This window comes from Lynx canadensis, chromosome A1, assembly GCF_007474595.2.
Source record: "Lynx canadensis isolate LIC74 chromosome A1, mLynCan4.pri.v2, whole genome shotgun sequence".
Taxonomy (NCBI): domain Eukaryota; kingdom Metazoa; phylum Chordata; class Mammalia; order Carnivora; family Felidae; genus Lynx; species Lynx canadensis.
Genome location: NC_044303.2, coordinates 136524095 through 136542242, shown reverse-complemented (window position 1 = coordinate 136542242; position 18148 = coordinate 136524095). Strand labels below are relative to the sequence as shown.

Genomic DNA, 18148 nt, shown 5'->3' with positions numbered 1-18148 from the left:
TTTAACAGCACAATTTTGACCCTTAGAAACTCTGTTATACAACAGTATCTAAGATAGAACATTATTATGAGTATTAGAAATATTAATAGCTTTCCACGTTATTTTTTATACAGGGATTTGACAGAGAGGACTACTCTACCCAAATTACCATAATGCTAATTCCTAAAAAGATCACTAAGATAAAGCCAGAGATGGAGTTCCATAATAAGTGGCGGGGGGGGGGAACGCATGCAGAGGTCAGTTCCAATAAAATTAGCTAGACAGAAAATAACATGGTTTTCATTTTATTTACTTACAGAAAATAATTCACTTTACTTCAAATAAATATCCACAAAATTTAAAATGAAAATTAGTTACCTTTATTTGACCATGGTTTAGAATAATAGTTTTTCCGAAAGCTGGAATATGTAGTTGTAGAACCACGCTCAAATATGGGGTCATTTTCCTCAACAACACAGGGGCCTTTTGTCCTTAAAACTTCTACAGTTAAACTGAAAGAGACACACTTTTAAATAGATCTGCACTTAGAACCAGAAAGAAAATAATACATGATATTTGAATAGTTATATTTTGAAATGTGCCATGACAGAATCGGAACAAAAGTGTAATAATATATACTTGAGGTATGCATATTTTCCAAGATTCTGTTAATTTTCACTTAAAATGTGATTGCCAACTAATAAAATTAAATGCCAACATTCTTCTGAAATCGTTAATAGCAATATAAAAATTACAAATTATCTTTGGGCCACCAAAAAATTACTTATATTTTATTGACTTCTGTATGTCCCCTACATTTAACACATATTACCTTATCATGCTAAACCCAAGAGAAGATGAGAAACATAAGCATCTTATGTTTTTGCTCTACATTCCTGTAAACAAAGCAGTACAATGCTTTTAACTATTTAATGACCAGTAAAATGATCATCACAAAATAATGGCAAAAAACACACAATTATTAAAAGTACTGCATTTATGTTTAATTATCGTAGAATTTTATATGCTATAAAAAGATTTTTATACTGAAATGTCAGACTACTTTACATCCCTCTTTTATATTTAGTTACTCGTGAATTTATCTTCTTTTTTAAAAAACACTTTGGACAAACAACAAATTCCACAATGCCGAATTTGAAAAATTTAATATTATAACTGAGAAACTACAAAGTGAATTTAAACCTTGTCATAACAAAAAGTTATGTAGAGTATTAACCCTGATTAAACCTGATTCATTTGTTGCATTTTCATTAGTTATAACCACACACAAAAATATGGTATTAGTTAATAATAAGAAAACCTGAATTTTGACTTCAAGACTGAGCCAATTTTTGAAATGTATCATCAGTAGAGACCAGCATATCATTAGTTCAGGAGCTCATCCCAATTACCAATAAAGTTAGTAAAACAATTGTGAAAGGTTAATGGATGACGGATCAGCAGTACCATCTTCTTATAACAAACACAGCATAAAAATTGCTAAAAATTACAAATGAATCTAACTCATCTTTCTATTTATAACATGCATTAAAAAATATAAACATCAGTGTTTATATGGTCACGTAACCATGAATGATGCAGAAATTCAATCTCTCTCATTAGACAAAGCACATTTGTTCTTATGTTTGAAACCATAATCTCTTTTTAACTTACCTTTCTTCATCCAAAATAATGGAACCATCTTCTGCCACTTTTACTCGAGGAACCAGCAATGGCCCGTCATCCACTTCTTCTTCTACTTCTTCATGACCTTCAGCATCAGGAGTACTTTTACCTTCTTGCCTACCGAATGTAAAGATAGCTTAATTCATATATCCAGGAGAAGGATCTCCTGAGTACCATCAACTTCTGAAATAAATTACTTCGAATCCAACCTTCATTTGATTTCCAATTTTCCCTATACCCTAAGTAAAGATACTACATGTTAAGGACGTGGTTATAAGAATTTCCCCGACTATGGGGTGCCTGGGTGGCTCAGTCAGTTAAGCATCCGACTTAAGTTCAGGTCATGATCTTGTGGTTTGTGGGTTCAAGCCCTACATCGGGCTCTGCGCTGACAACTCAGAGCCTGGAGCCTGCTTCGGAGTCTATGTCTCCCTCTCTCTGCCCCTTGCCCGCCTGCACTCTGTCTCTCTCTCAAAAATAAATAAAAGCATTAAAAAAAAATTTTTTTTTAAAACTTAAAAGGGAAAGAAAAAGAAAAATATATACACGTTTATTTGTTTAGACACAGAATAGAATTAGAATGATACATTAAAAAATTGGTAACAATTGTTGCCTTCAGGCAGCGGAACCAGATGACAGAAAAACAGAGTTGGAAGACTTCTCAGTATACTTTTGTTCCATTTGATTTTTGTACTGTTTTATTATGCTATTCTAAAACAAAACAAAATCCTTTTTAATTCTAAAAGCTTCAATTGAGGGGTCCCTGGGTTGCTCAATCTGTTGAGCATCCAACATTTCAGCTCAGGTCATGACCTAACAGTTTGTGGAGATGGAGCCCCATGCTGATAGTTCTGGGAATACCTGCTTGGGATTCTCTTTCCTCTCTGCCCCTCTCCCCCGCAATCATGAACACGTACTCTGTCTCTCAAAATATATTAATAAATATTAAAGAAAACAATATTTTTTAAATAAATAAAAATAAAATATAAGGTTTCGTTAAAATAACACCATTGGCCATTTCCATATATAATACGCAGTATGGGCCGCCTTACATTTTGATTTAAATCAGACAGTAAGTTTTATTCTTGCTAGTGATTCTATCTAAACATTCCTATCACATGCAATTTGACTATAACAAAAAGCATCATTTGATTTCTTTGTTTAAAAACTGTACCCATCAAATAACTTATTTTAAGAAAACACTAAGATAAAATGCTTACTCTCTTGTCTGGACTGGTGTCAATGATTTTTCAGTTTTCTTTTCTTGTTCCAGTGAAGAACTAATAAACAAACAACAATTGTTTTTAAATGTGAGACAATTTAATATTTAATATAAAAAATATTTTTAAATGAACAATATATATATCTTGTCAATTCTACCCATTGGCAAGAAGGAAATTATTTTAACTTGCATTTTTTAATACGATAAACCATAACACTATTATTAATAAAGGTGTGGCCCAAGAGTCAATTTCTCAGTCAAAAACCTTGTCATCAAATATAAACTTGCTATGCCCTAGGTAGGAACATTTTTACTCTCTAATTCCTTAGTGAAGGGAGGCTTTCCCAGTCCTCATGTCTGAAGCAACCTACATGGCTTATCTCCAAATCCTACATGTCAAACAACTTACCACCTAGGCTTCTGGCCCTTCGGCAGCAAGCCAAAGACCTGGTAAACCTGAAAAAAGCTACACTCCTGCATCTACCTGCTAAACCATCAACAACCTAACAATGAGATTTATTATAAACCATCTGCCTCCTCAGGCTAACTTTACTAAAGAAGCTTTGTTCTTAGAAGATAAATAATATCCACTATAAATAATTAGGAGGTAGAGCATAAAAATTACAGCGTTCCTTTAGAATCAGGGTATAGTGTACAAGAAACACAAACTGCAGTATTGATTAAAACTAAACAACATTAAAGTTGTTTAGTGTTATAACATTTTGGTAATGTAAGAAAGGAAACTTATTTTGGGGGCGCCTGGGTGGCTCAGTCGGTTAAGCGTCGGACTTCAGCTCAGGTCACGATCTCGGGGTCCGTGAGTTCGAGCCCCACGTCGGGCTCTGGACTGATGGCTCAGAGCCTGGAGCCTGCTTTCGATTCTGTGTCTCCCTCTCTCTCTGCCCCTCCCCCATTTATGCTCTCTCTCTGTCTCAAAAATAAATAAATGTTAAAAATAAAATAAAATAGGGGCGCCTGGGTGGCGCAGTCGGTTAAGCGTCCGACTTCAGCCAGGTCACGATCTCGCAGTCCGGGAGTTCGAGCCCCGCGTCAGGCTCTGGGCTGATGGCTCAGAGCCTGGAGCCTGTTTCTGATTCTGTGTCTCCCTCTCTCTCTGCCCCTCCCCCATTCATTCTCTGTCTCTCTCTCTGTCCCAAAAATAAATAAACGTTGAAAAAAAAAAAAATTTTTTTTTAATAAAAAATAAATAAAAAATAAAATAAAATAAAAAAAAAAAAAAGAAAGGAAACTTATTTTTAATTTCAGAGGAAAAGGGCACCATCCCAAGAAAGCAGTTACCTGAAATACAACTAAATGTTGTTTAAAAATTCTATGGAAAAAACATCGTATTTGCTATAAGTTTTGCCAACATACTTTTGGAAAACACGAACTTGTACTCTAAAAGTGATACTTAACTCACAACATACCCAAAGAAAGGACAACAAGAAAAATTTACTTACGTCATTGGATTATTATCTGGCAGGTAATATATGAAATCTCTCATAGTCATTTTTGAACGATCTGGTGGCTTCTGACTTTCATTTATGGCATATTTGTTTTTCCATTGTTTCTGGACACACAAACACACACAAAGATCCACTTTTCTTTTATAAATGTAGAATTTCACATGTACTATATTCAAAGGTATATCCCATTGTTATATTCATTGCAAGTGATTTAGTATTATTCTTTTCATGATTATTCCCAATTTTAGGACAAACTTCATAAACTGCATTATTAAAGAGTGTAGCACATCAAGGAATTTTAAAAACTAAAGTGTCTAGGTCTGGATAAAAGCTCAACGTATAAAATCATACTTACTAATGCCTTCTAACTATAATAGTTTGCTAAGAATTTATAAATACATAGTTTTTGTTTACCCTGTAATGAACTAGATTTCTGTGAATTTTACAAAATTCTTAAAGCAAATGTTTAATTTTTTAATTCCTGAAAATAAATCTACCTAAGCAGATTCTATAGAACATCTTTAGAGACCTAGATTTTAAACAACATAGATTCAAATCCCACTGATATGTGATACAAAGCAAATAACTTCTCTAAACTTGTTTCCACCTGCGTAAAACAGTGGTATCTACTACACAAAGATGATAGAATAATATAAAGCACCATACTAAGTGCCTTCCTCTGAATTAACAAGGGGATTTTGTAATAATAAAAGCTGACATTTGTTAAGCTCCTTCTGTTTGCCAGGCACTAGTCTAAATGTGTTTTACATATATTTACTCATCCAATCTTTACAACCCTCCAATGAGATACATACTATCATCAGTCTTATTTTGCAGATGAGGATACAGACAGAAAAATCAATTAAATTGCCCAAAGACACATACTAAGGGATGACTCTAAGATTCAAATCTTAAGTATCTAACTGCAGAGCTTACATGCTTCACTATTCGTACAGTGCAATCTTGGAAAAATAATCGCTCTTCAAGATTAAAAAATGGACTTTACTATACACATAAATGCAAATTTTTCCCATTTATAATTTCCATACTGTCAATTTATAAAATATTACCAATTCATTTTGCTCAAGTTTATTTGTCTTAATTCAAATGAATGTTATTCATGTCACGAAAAATCATACTTCAAGTTTATTTTATAAATATGCTTTGTATATTTTCTATGTGTGTAGAAACAGACCTTCTATTTTTGGCCTTCACCAAAATCAATCAAAAATATAGATGAATATAAGAATTAACGTAGTGGAAAAAATAGCTTATTAAGTCCATCGCGCTTATTAATCATTCAATTCACAAAAGGGGATCTTCTATTAAAATAAGGAACATTAACTGGTTATGCTCCATTAAATACTACAGATATTATTCCTCCAAATGACGCCTAACATAAAAACAGAAACCTAGTAGGAACAGTCAAATGTGATTTTTCTCCCTTACCTTCTCTTTTCTCAATTCTTCTTTTAACATTTCTCTTAGTTTCTGGGCTTTATATATTCGGTATCTGTCTGAACATGGCTGTTTCTCTTTTGTTGAAATAGGCTTTGGCTGTGGAACTTCTTGATTAACTGTAGATAAGGGATGAGATTCTGAAGGAACACTGACACCAGGCTTAACCAGAGTAGTACTTGATATTCGTTTTCTTCTCTGTGAAACAGCAGAGGAAGACTTACTGAATTCTTCAACATAATTCTCATTGTCAGTCTTTCCATCACTGTCAAAATCAAAAAAAAAAAAAAAGGATACCATGGATCTTTCATATTCTAGTTTTAAAAACTAGCCTGGTAAAAATCTAAACCAGTAAAATCTCATTATTAAACAATCAACGACTTGAGATATACATTATTCATGACAGATTCCAATAAAAACTTTGTTTACTAAAATTTTTATTTTTTTTTAATTTTTTTTAATGTGTATTTATTTTTGAGACAGAGACAGAGTGTGAGTGGAGGAGGGGCAGATAGAGAGGGAGACACAGAATCCAAAGCAGGTTCCAGGCTCTGAGCTGTCAGCACAGAGCCCGACGCGGGGCTCGAACTCGTGAACCACAAGGTCATGACCTGAGCCGAAGCTGAACGCTCAACCGACTGAGCCACCCAGGCGCCCCTTTACTAAAATTTTAACAGATACACAAATTCTAACAAAGACTGCTGATCTTTTTCAAACGTCAAGTCCCTTAGTGCATTAGAACATATAAGTTTATGCTCATCCTAACTCGTTCAAGAAAAACAAAAGGCCAAGTTACAAATTAAAACTCTATTACCCCACTTTGAATCACTATATAACTGACAATTGTTTATTTTTTTTTAAGTTTTTTTTTAATCTTTATTCATTTTTGAGAGAGACAGAGGGACAGCGGGGGAGGGGCAGAGAGAAAGGGAGACACAGAATCTGAAGCAGGCTCCAGGCTCTGAGCTGTCAGCACAGAGCCCAATGCGGGGCTCTAACTCACGGACCGTGAGATCATGACCTGAGATGAAGTCGGGCGCTTAACCGACAGAGCCACCCAGGTGCCCCGACAATTATTTTTTTAAAAACTAAGTTTATAATCTATATTGACATCCCTCTACCTGATCTAAATTATAAATTACTTTATCAACCTGAGATGAGTCAAACCAAACATACAAAACATCAAATTTCTAAAACATCTCTACTACAGTATTTGAGAATATACATTGAGCGACATTAATCAAATCAAATACTGTTTGAGGTAGAAATCATTCCTCTTTCGTCTGGTATGAATACTTACACAGCTATCAAACTCCTAACTTAAAAAAGTACTTGGTCACTCCAAAATACATATTAGATATGGTTCAGATTGGATATACACATTTCAGGAATGGCCTGAAAGCAAATTAAGTCAAGAAGAGAGAGGGTGTAAGAATTAAAAGCAGTCCACATTTTTCATGTTATTAGTTTTATGTAAAAGTAGAAAATGCCTAAACCTATAGAATAACCTTTCCAGGTTATTTGCAGGATAGCTCCATGTTTTTAATTTTTTTTTTTTTTTTTTAGTAATCTCTACACCCAACATAGGGCCCAAACTTATGACACTGAGATCAGGCTTTGTAATGATACATGCATCTGTGCATTTCATTCAATTATGTTGAATCGTTGAGGACAAAACATACACCCTATAGATTTTTACAGCTGCAAAGACCCACAAAATAAGAAAACACATAGTAAAAAAAAAAAAAATTCAAATATACTCCCTAAATGCCAACTCTAAGAAAGCAAATATTCCCAACCTCTAATGTCTCAAGACTACAGAATCAGAGTAATTTATTAAATTATCAATCATCATGCATCTGTATGAAGTTAACAGGACCTCTACAAACTTTATTAAGTGACTGTTACTTGTATTTCTTTTTTGAGGAGGAATTTTGAAAAAATATTCATATAAGAAACATGGATATTACTAAGTATCAGTAAGCTGGCAAAATAACATCCTATACCCAGCACCAGTTCAGGCCAACAGAGGAAGTTAGGCCAAAAAGAAAAGGATAAAATTTTCACCTTCTGGTTAGAGCATACAAACAATTTACACCATCTCATTGTCATTTAATAGGATCCATTTTTATTGGTTTCCTCGCATATGTATCACAGAAACAGAGACCATTAGTAGCCCAACATGGCTTAATTTTAACTACTTTGTTATTTACTACCATTGCTTTTATTTTAAAAAGATAACTTTTTGTAGACAACTATTCTCCCATGTCCTATTCAAGAGTTTGTCAGTTTTTTCTAAACTCCACAATAACTTGACTCTCCAAATCAGAGAATATTATTTCCATTTTACAGATAAGCAAATTCTGCCTGGGCAAAGTCTGATAAACTGTTAAATTACGAAAAAAATCCTGGGGCGCCTGGGCGGCTAAGTCGGTTAAGAGTCCCACTTAGGTTCAGGTAATGATCTCACGGTTTGTGAGTTCGAGCCCCTGCGTTGGGCTCTGTGCTTGTGAGGTCCAGCTGGGTGTTGGACTCTGCGCTGACATCTCAGAGCCTGCTTCAGATTCTGTGTCTCCCTCTCCCCTGCCCCTCTCCCGCTCTTTCAAAAATAAACATTAAATTAAAAAAAAATTTTTAAAGGAAAAAAAAAAATCCTGACTCCAAATGTGGTATTAGCACATGCTTTTTCCCTTCAGAAAACATGGCCACTATAAAGGGGCACGCCCTGGAATCAAATCAAGTAGCCATATCTCCTCCCCATTGACACAACTCAGCATAACCAATGTAACACTGGTCTTTTAAGACTACATAAATGTTTTTTTGAAAATCTAAAAAAGTACCTACCCCTGCAAAGTGCTCCAGAAGGAAGAAAAAAAAAAAAAAAGCTACGGCAAAGTAATCTAAGCTCTCTAACATTACCACGTGTAAATTTCACGTCAAGACTGTACACCTGGACTCTTCTCACCACCCCTTGAAGACAAGATTCCCACCCGGAGAAACTACAGACCTTTAACAAAATCCACATGTGCCACACCCTGTGGCCAGAGTGACAAACTGCAGTTTGGAGTAGGTTCATAGAGTCTCAACTGTAAGACTCAATGCAAGCGACAGAATACTCCTAAAGTAAATTCATGGGGTCATATTCCGGGTGACAGGCCCAGAGAGGCGGGGCAGATGAAAATGCCCCTCTCTGCATGCTCTTACCTGCTCCTGGGAGGCTTTTCTTGCGGCTCCGTTCCCCGGAAATCCACCGGGGGCACATCTGTAGACTCCGCTGGCTTTGGGGAAGAAGCGGCTGCAGGATCCGGGGGCCTGGGAGCCTCTTGTCCACGTTGGGGGTTGGGAGCGGAGGAGCTCCTGGCGCCTACACCAGGCCTGACATTCGGCTTCACGCTAAGGCGTGCCCTGCGGAACATGGCGGAGCCAGGGGGCCCGGGGAGGCGGCCCCACGGCCGCTCTCAGCCCCGAGCCCCGGCTGCTGCCGGGAGAAGGGATTAAGAACTACGTCCTTTCCACACGGCCACACCACCAGCCCAGCGGGCAGCTACCGCAGGTTCACACCCCCACCACCTCCTCCTTCCTCCCGCCGCCGCCTCTTCTTCATGACCCTGCTAAGTTTCCCCCAGTACCTTGCTTCCCCGCCCTCGTAGGGCGCCGGAACTGATTACGCCATCAGCCAGCGCCTAGGAAAAGCGTAAGACGCACAGCGCCCGGAGCCATGGTAACTGTCAAACTACAGAGTTACTAGTGAACCGGAAATTGAGATGTTCCGTGGTCAGCTCTCCCCTCTCCCAGCGTCCCTAGGAGTTACAGAAACGAGTGAAAGGAGGTAGTCAAGACCCTCTATAGACTCTTTATAAGATCCTTTTAAGACCCAAGACCCTTTATAAGACTATTAAAATCATGGGGCGCCTGGCTAGCAGCTCAGTCGGAGGAGCCTGCCACTCTTGATACCAGGGCATGAGTCCGAACCCCATATTGGGGGTAGAGATTATGAAAAATTAAAAACTTGAAAAAGAAGAAGAAGAAGGTCTTGTAGAGTAGTGCCTGTTCGCCAGCACATCCCCAGGGCTTAGAAATTCTAAATTGAGTAGAACATAGATTACAAATTCAGGTATGAAGAAACTGGTAAGTTATCTCCTGTAAGGGGAACTAGGTTTACGGGAAACATGTCGTGGCATGAAGATCATTCACCGTATACCTTTGTATACTTTTTAATTTACGTGTTCAAAAAGTTTTATAGTTAAAACTATATAGTTATAGGGGTTCCAGGGTAGCACAGTCGGTTAGCATCCCACTTGGGCTCAGGTCATCATCTCCTGGCTGGTGAGTTTGAGTCCTGTGTAGGGATCTGTGCTGACAGCTCAGGGCCTGGGACCTGCTTCGAATATAGGTATCCCTCTTTCTCTGCCCCTCCCCCATTGGCACTCTGTGTCTACTCAAAAATAAACACTTTAAAAATTTAACTATATAGTTATATAGTAAATTAATATATGTATTCATAATCTGCTTCAGGAGGTAGCATTAGAGCAATAAATAAGGTGTTCTGGGTTGGGGAGAAAAAATAAAACAAGTGAACAAGATTAAAAGTGTATTAAATGTAGGGGCGCCTGGGTGGCGCAGTCGGTTAAGCGTCCGACTTCAGCCAGGTCACGATCTCACGGTCCGTGAGTTCGAGCCCCGCGTCAGGCTCTGGGCTGATGGCTCGGAGCCTGGAGCCTGTTTCCGATTCTGTGTCTCCCTCTCTCTCTGCCCCTCCCCCGTTCATGCTCTGTCTCTCTCTGTCCCAAAAATAAATAAACGTTGAAAAAAAATTAAAAAAAAAAGTGTATTAAATGCATGAAAGAAATTTAAAGAGTATTATGAAAGAGATTATTGGGAGGCTGGCTTACTTTAGGTAATATGGTTAGGGAAGACTTATATGATTAGAAGAAAAATGGCCATAGATGAGATTGGCTGTACACAGTATGGGCGAGCTTTTTAATTCCCTGACTCATTGCAACAGCCAGGCCCAATTTCCTTTTTCAAGAATAAAACTCTACAAGGACATCCTGCTATGTTAATGGCAAAAGAATAAAATCTTTAATTAATTAAAGAGGTTGCTATGTCATCCAGAAGAAGAAAGAGAAGCGTTTTTGAGAGTAAGAGGGATGAAAGCACATTAGAGAGAAGAGATTCCTCTAAGACTGGAAAGAAAATGGAAGTCTGTGGATTCTGTAGGCTCCCTCCAGTAATCTGGGGAGGGAACAGGACTTCAGATACACCTAAAGAAGGTCAAGAACTTGACAAAGAGCCCCCTACTGAAGATGTCTCGCGAATCTTGGAGCCACTACTACGACCATTTAGCTTTGCCCAGTATATTCTGGTATAAAGATATTGCCTTTCCCAAAATGTTATGTTCCATCTAAGAATCTAGGCCACTCCCACAATTCTGTAGGTAAGGCAATTAATAACAAGGATTTAATTTGTCACTACTATAAATAAGGGAACAGAATCAGATCTAATTTTATTATTAAATATAAAGTCTTAAGATATGTTACACAACCAAGTTTGTGGAGTAAATTCTTAAAGGCATCAGAGTAATTTTAAAAGTCTTCAGTTTTCTCTAGCAGACACACCTAATATCTCTTGAGTATATCCCTACCATTCACAAAGTATATTTTCAACCGCAAAGAAAAAGGTCAATTAGACTGTAAATTAAGACTACAAACACAAACAATAACACTTCCACTTACTTTCCAATCCCAAATTGCTTCCCTCCCTTCTTCACAATGACCCAGGACACAAGTCAATCTTTTCCCCCTGCTCAATTTACTCCAGAAGAGGTTGTTTAAGTGGAATCAGATGCTTGGCTCATAAACAGTATTGAAGACAGGTGGGGTTTAGGGTGAGTGACAAGCACACAAGGCTCTCTGAGGTTAAAAGATTGATAATAGCTAACATTGAGTGCTAACATATACTGAACACTTCGTACTTCACATACATTAATTCAATTAATTAAAGAGGTACATTTACCTTCCCATTTAATACGGAAGCTTTACCACAATGAAATAACACACCCAAGTTCACACATCTACTCATTGGTAGAGCTGGGCTTTCAACCAAGACATCCCATCTCCAGAGCTCCAAGTCTTCACCACTTTGTCCTACCTTCTGTAAAATAGGTGACTTTTAGGAGTTAAAATAAAAATTGTTGAAGCTTGGTCACATATACTTGAGAATGCATTGCAGTATTTTCCATACTGTTGTAGATGTTTGAAATTTTCCAACATAAAAGCCTTTATAAAAAGGTGATTTTAGGGTGTACAGAGTAACTCTACACGTTTGTTTGTAATAAGTAACGGGAGAGATGAAAAACGTAAGTATCAAACTAACCTCAGGCATCTTTGCACATGTTTCTAGCAATGGCAAATGCTCCACGGCTTTTACCCACGTTCCAAGGTTATTGTGAATAGGAGATAAAACTGCATCCCCTGCTATTCCCTTCTTATCATACAACCCAAGCACAGAGCCATTACCCTAAAATTCCTTCGGTACTGTCCACCGCGACAAAGGCAATGAGACTAAAAGGGAAATTAACAGATTTAAAGTCCATCTTCACTATAAATCTCACTTCTAAGAGTCCCTACCTGTTAGGACAGTCGCTCCTCGTTTCAGAGTCTCAATCTCCTCTTCCGCAGAATAGGAACAATGAAGCCTACTTACAGGTTTGGTGCTGAAATAAAAAAAATATGTAAAGAGCCAAAACTGTGTTTTGCATATTGAGTTAACCCTTAATAGGTTTTGTCCCCTTCCCACTTCTGCAAGGAGATTAATGAATGCTAACGTTCTCGGTCTAAAAGTTAGATACAGTGGCGTTTGTTTTTGTCGTTACCAAAAAGAGGGGGCTGGCCAACCCCCAGGGCTCGGTACACAGTAGGGAAAATCCACAGACGCAGGACCTGCTTTCTAGACTCGACCAAATTTGTTTGACCGAGGGGACGCGAGCCCTGATCGAACTCCAGAAGCTGCCAGCCCGGGACCCACCGCGAGGACCGCCCCGCCTGCCCAGCGGCGCACGCGCAGTCAGCCGCCCGACTCGCGGGAGGCTGCGGTCGGGCCTCGGTGGGCGGGGCGATGGAAGAAACAGAGGCGTAGCCCGGCTGAGGGCCGGCGCGGGCTCAGCCTTCAAGAGCCGCGGGAGGGGACGACCGCTGAAAGCGTTAGGAGGCAGTTGCTTCTCCGAGTGGCTCTCTTTTGGGTTCGGTCGGGTGTCGGCATGGCCCGTGAGTATGCGGACGGGTGAGGGACGCGGCGGGGAGCGTCTGCAGAGGAAGCCGAGGTCCGTAGGCGCGGCTGGAGAGGAGGCGGGAGCCGGCTGATGTATTCCCTTAGGTCCGACGGCGCGGAGACCCCATTCTCTCAGCCCACCGAGGGAGAGGGACGGTTAGCTTCGGGCCCGCCTGAGAAGTGGGGCATGTGCCTGCCGGCCAAGTGCGAGTTTACAGGGTAAAGAACACCTCTCCGGAGGTGAGGTGTGTGAAGACGGCGGCCCCGGGACGGGTCTTGGTCAGAAAGTGGTTTATAGTTGGTCCTTCAGGTCCTAAGGCCTGAGAAGGGCAGGAAGCTCCGGTTGAGTGCCCTCCCTAGTTCTTTTGTTGGGCCCTTCCAGGTAATGTATCCCGAACCGCTGCGTTTACCCGCTTAACAGTGGAATTGTGATGGGCCAACTTGTGGAGCTGTGTTCCCTGTGTATCTATCCTTCTCTCCATACTCCTCAAAAGCTAGACCTTAATTTGGAACGTACTGACCCATATAGACACAGGAGTGGAATGCTGGCTATAAGTGATCCGGTATTTACATTAATTGAACACCTGAATTGGTATGATAATGCTCTTAAGACTTGAAGTGTTTGTGTCTGAGCTTCTTCCTCGGCTACTATGAGAACTCTGTTCAGTGCAGTGCTCTGCTGGCCTGTTAAAAAATAAAAAGCTAACTTCAGATGCATTTAAATAAGAGTTTTAACGGAATTGGTATTAATTTTTGAGATGGGAAAAGAGCATGACTGTTTAACTTTGCAGGCGGAAATCAGCGAGAACTTGCTCGCCAGAAAAACATGAAGAAATCCCAGGAAATTAGCAAGGGAAAAAGAAAAGAGGATAGCTTGACTACCTCTCAGAGAAAGCAGAGGTAAGTGATACTAATCGAATTGTCAAATCTCTGAAGTTTTCCTTTTAAGAATGGAAAGAATTTTTTTTAAATCCTGGGTAGAACCAAGCTTAGCTTGCTTAGTAGGGGTCACAGATGAACAGCTGTGCTGCACATGCTATAACTATATGACTACAGTCATCCCAATCCCTGGATGAATCTTCTGCTTCCCCACCACAACCATAAGAACTTCATTTAGCGAAGTAATGGAATGCCTCCCATATGAAAGACACTGTTAGATGCTAGGGATACAACATTTTCGAAGCAGACCTCCGACTCAACCTTGTCAGGATGACAGATGACTCAATTACAGCGATAAATGTTATGAAAGAGACACAAAAAAGTGCATGGAGCTACATTCATTTCTGAAGATCCATTGGGTTGGAGAAAATGAAGGTCCACAGCCTTGATATGTAATTATGTAAGAAATAATAGAAAATTAATTGTAATTTTGTAATAATACAGAAATACTCTCAGAGCGCAGCTTAAAATTTCTCACCAAGAAGATGGCTTTAAATGATATGTGTACATAAACCCTTGCAACTTCATCAATCTGCTGCCTTTTTACAGTATTAAACAAATACCTCACAATTGCACTGTAGTTGCTTTGTTGTGCTTTGGGGTTTCGGGGGGTTTGTTTTGTTTTGTTTAATGAAAGCCAGCATGTGTTTTGGCTTTGCTTTGTAAAAGGATTTATTCAGTAGGTTTCTTGCCCAGGACTGAGCCCAATGAGGTGTTTGAACTGAAAACCCTGAGATCAAGACCTGAGCTGAGATCCAAGTCTGATGCTTAATGGACTGAGCTACCCATGCACCCCAATTTTTGTTGTTTTAATTAAGAATGGCTTTGAGGCCAGGAGATTTCTTCATTCTAGAACTCTCCAAGCAGAATTTGTTGAGAAAGTCCGTGCTTCCACAACTAGAAACTTGGGTCTCTAAATTATTAGAGGTCTTTAATAAATGTCAGTGTTTTAAATTCCCATTTAAGGGGAGCACGTGTAGGGTTGACGTAGTATGTAAAGAGGAAGAACAAAGAGAAGCAGCCATCATTGCAAATAGGCATTCAGTTTTTAAGATGGTAACAAATAGTTTATTTCCCCACTGTTAGGCCTTCTGGAACACATAAAAGCATGGTATAATGGGAGACAAAAAAAAAAAAAAAACCTCTAATTTTGTCTATGTACAACTTGGAGGTCAGGTGAAGAAGTGACTGCACATGCTGTAGCAGGGCTTCTCTGTGGTCCTCAAGCCTGCACATTAGAAACACGTGGGAAGCCTTGAGTGTTATTGAAGCCTGCGCTTTAATTCCAGTCCTTTAATTGGTTTGGGGCTGGGCATAACAGGTGCTCTGGATAAATTTTATTGTGTGTAAGTTAAACCTAACTTTAAAAATTTCCTCAGGTGATGCTGATGTGCAACTGGAGTTAAAGATCAGTGTTTTGGGGTGTCTGGCTGGCTCAGTCTGTGGACCATGCAGCTCTTGATCTCATGGTTATGAGTTGAAGCCCCACATTGGGCTAATTATCACTTGATGCTTTCCATGGTATTAAAGTGATAAGGTTTGTCTTAAATTTCTCTTGACTCGCATTGGAGTAAAAGTGAACATAGTACCAATCAGTGAACCTGGAATTTTTAGTGAAGATGTCTAGATCTCTAGATCTAGTCTAGCTTGGTACAATAATAGTCACTGTTGAATTATTATCCACTTGTTAGAAAGCTCTGTTCTAGGTACTATGTGCATTTTACCTCTACTCATCACCCTGAGAAGGAATGTTAGCCTCAATGTATAGAACAGGAAACTGATGCTCTGAACTTCAGTAACATTACTGAGGTTACAGCAAGCACAACAGAGCTTGGTTTCAAACAGAAAAGTAAATATTGCTTTTTTTTTTTCTTTGTAGGTGTGTTGTTTTTCCTTCATACTCATACATAAGCTTTTTGTTTGTTTTTTAATGTTTATTTTTGAGAGAGCGGACAAAAGGGGGAGGGTAGAGAGACAGGGAGACACAGAATCCTAAGCAGGCTCCAGGCTCTGATCTGTCTGCAACGAGCCTGATGCAGGGCTGGAACTCATGAACAGATAGTAGGTGTTGATTACAAAGCCATTAAATACATTTTTTTTAAATAAGGGTCTCGTGGGGGCGCCTGGGTGGCGCAGTCGGTTAAGCGTCTGACTTCAGCCAGGTCACGATCTCGCGGTCCGGGAGTTCGAGCCCCGCGTCAGGCTCTGGGCTGATGGCTCGGAGCCTGGAGCCTGTTTCCGATTCTGTGTCTCCCTCTCTCTCTGCCCCTCCCCCGTTCATGCTCTGTCTCTCTCTGTCCCAAAAATAAATAAACGTTGAAAAAAAAAAAAAATTAAAAAAAAAAAAAAAATAAGGGTCTCGTGTTGACAACCAAGAGTAATTGCCATTATTCTCTATGTAGCTGCCTAATGGCCAGTATATACATTGGTAGCTATTCCATAGAACAACCCTGGTAAGTAGTGTTGTGATTTTGAAAGATCTTTGAGGTTACTTGCCCAAGACCATAACAACAGGGATGGTTTTCAAAATAAGATCCAGCTTCAAAGCCCTTCCATTCTTTTTCTTCTGTCTCCAAGAAAACAAAGACATGAATTTTTATATCTTCTTTTAAATTGTATCTTAGTATGCTTAATGGGTTGTGTATAGAAAACAAGTGAGAATGTAAAACGAGTTTTTCTGTAACAACTTATAGCCTTTTCCCCCATTATAGGGACTCTGAGATAATGCAACAAAAGCAGAAGGCAGCTAATGAGAAGAAGTCTATGCAGACGAGAGAAAAATGATGACTATTTGGAAAACCTGGGTGCTACTGCCAACAAGGTGTATCATAAGCTCTGATTAAAATTTTGTGGAGTAAGCAGTCCTCTGTTACAACATGTCCTTACAAAACTATTTCAACTTTACCTCTCAGCCTGACTTAGTGTGATGTTTCAGAACCATTCTTCAAAGAATAAAACAAAAACTATGCATGAGACATATTGTTGAATGTTATTTTTTTATCAGCAGTGAGCGTTTATCTAACAAAGAGGTAATGTGATAAGCTAACATAATCTCTTTTAAATCTAGAATCTTTGTCATAAACTTAATGTAGGTCTTAAAGTCAACTTGATAATAAAAGGGAAGAGGGAGAGGAGAATCTCAAGCAGGGGCTCAATCTCCCAAATCATGAGATCATGACTGGAACCAAAATCCAGAGTTTGACGTTTAACCAACTGAACCACCCAGGCACCCCATCCACAAAGATTCCTGATGGGTCTGATTTCTGAAATCCCATCTCCAGATTTTCTACATACTGATAATTTGTGAATACAGAGCATTTGTTAGGCTCTGAGCTGTATCCTTGGCTTTTTTTTTTTTTTTTTTCCATAATGAGTAGTTTGCATGTCTTTTTGTTTTCACAATTTTAATTTGTAAAGTTTTTAAATTTTTTTTTTGTAATTTACATCCAAGTTAGCGTTTAGTGCAACAGTGATTTTCAGGGGTAGATAGCTTAATGCCCCTTACCCATTTGGACCATCCCACCTCCCACAATTCTTCCAGTAACCCTCCGATTGTTCTCCATATTTAAGAGTCTCTTCTGTTTTGTCCCCCTCCTTGTTTTTAAATTATTTTTGCTTCCCTTCCCTTGGGTTCGTCTGTTCTGTGCCTTAAAGTCCTCACAGGAGTGAAGTCCTATGGTATTTGTTTTTTCTCTAATTTAGCTTAGCATAATACCCTCTACTTCCATCCACATACTTGCAAATGGCAAGATTTCATTCTTTTTGATTGCCGAGTAATACTCCATTGTATATATATACCACATCTTTTTCCATTTATCCGTTGATGGACATTTGGGCTCTTTACATACTTTGGCTATTGTTGATAGTGCTGCTATAAACATTGGGGTGAATGTGCCCCGTTGAAACAGTATACTGTATCCCTTGGGTAAATACCTAATAGTGCAATTGCTGGGTCGTAGGGTAGTTCTATTCTTAATTTTTGGGGAAGCTCCATACTCTTTTCCAGAGTGGCTGTACCAATATGCGTTCCCACCAGCAGTACAAAAGAGATCCTCTTTCTCCATATCCTCACCAACATCTGTTGTTGCCTGAGTTGTTAATGTTAGCCCTTCTGACAGATGTGAGGTGG

General features: G+C 39.0%; 2 protein-coding genes across 6 annotated transcripts in view; one reads left to right on the top strand and one right to left on the bottom strand.

The window, feature by feature from the left end:
* BDP1 (B double prime 1, subunit of RNA polymerase III transcription initiation factor IIIB) overlaps window positions 1-12191 on the bottom strand; it is a 92254-nt gene extending 80063 nt beyond the window's left edge. For 3 of the 5 annotated variants that reach the window (XM_030322566.1, XM_030322576.1, XM_030322583.1), the window contains exons 1-6: window positions 9016-9419; window positions 5803-6076; window positions 4348-4457; window positions 2886-2945; window positions 1654-1782; window positions 358-491 (exon numbers count right to left, since the gene is read on the bottom strand). In XM_030322566.1, the coding sequence (XP_030178426.1) occupies window positions 358-491; window positions 1654-1782; window positions 2886-2945; window positions 4348-4457; window positions 5803-6076; window positions 9016-9227 (919 nt within the window). In that variant the 5' untranslated portion in view covers window positions 9228-9419. Of the gene's footprint in view, window positions 1-357; window positions 492-1653; window positions 1783-2885; window positions 2946-4347; window positions 4458-5802; window positions 6077-9015; window positions 9420-9440; window positions 9612-11826 lie in introns of those variants that run through there. The other 2 variants (XM_030322558.1, XM_030322550.1) reach the window with 2 other exon arrangements.
* Window positions 12192-12941: 750 nt separating this feature from the next.
* Window positions 12942-16994, top strand: SERF1A (small EDRK-rich factor 1A). Its single transcript, XM_030322669.1, has 3 exons — window positions 12942-13076; window positions 13872-13980; window positions 16731-16994. The coding sequence occupies exons 1-3, from the start codon at window positions 13070-13072 to the stop codon at window positions 16801-16803; spliced, it is 189 nt and encodes a 62-aa protein (XP_030178529.1). The 5' UTR covers window positions 12942-13069; the 3' UTR covers window positions 16804-16994.
* Window positions 16995-18148: the final 1154 nt, after the last annotated feature.

Bases quoted from the DNA above. Each gene is read 5' to 3' on its own strand.
- SERF1A (XM_030322669.1), top strand. The intron at 13,981-16,730 runs GTAAGTGATACT...CCCCCATTATAG, and splicing joins ACCTCTCAGAGAAAGCAGAG to GGACTCTGAGATAATGCAAC.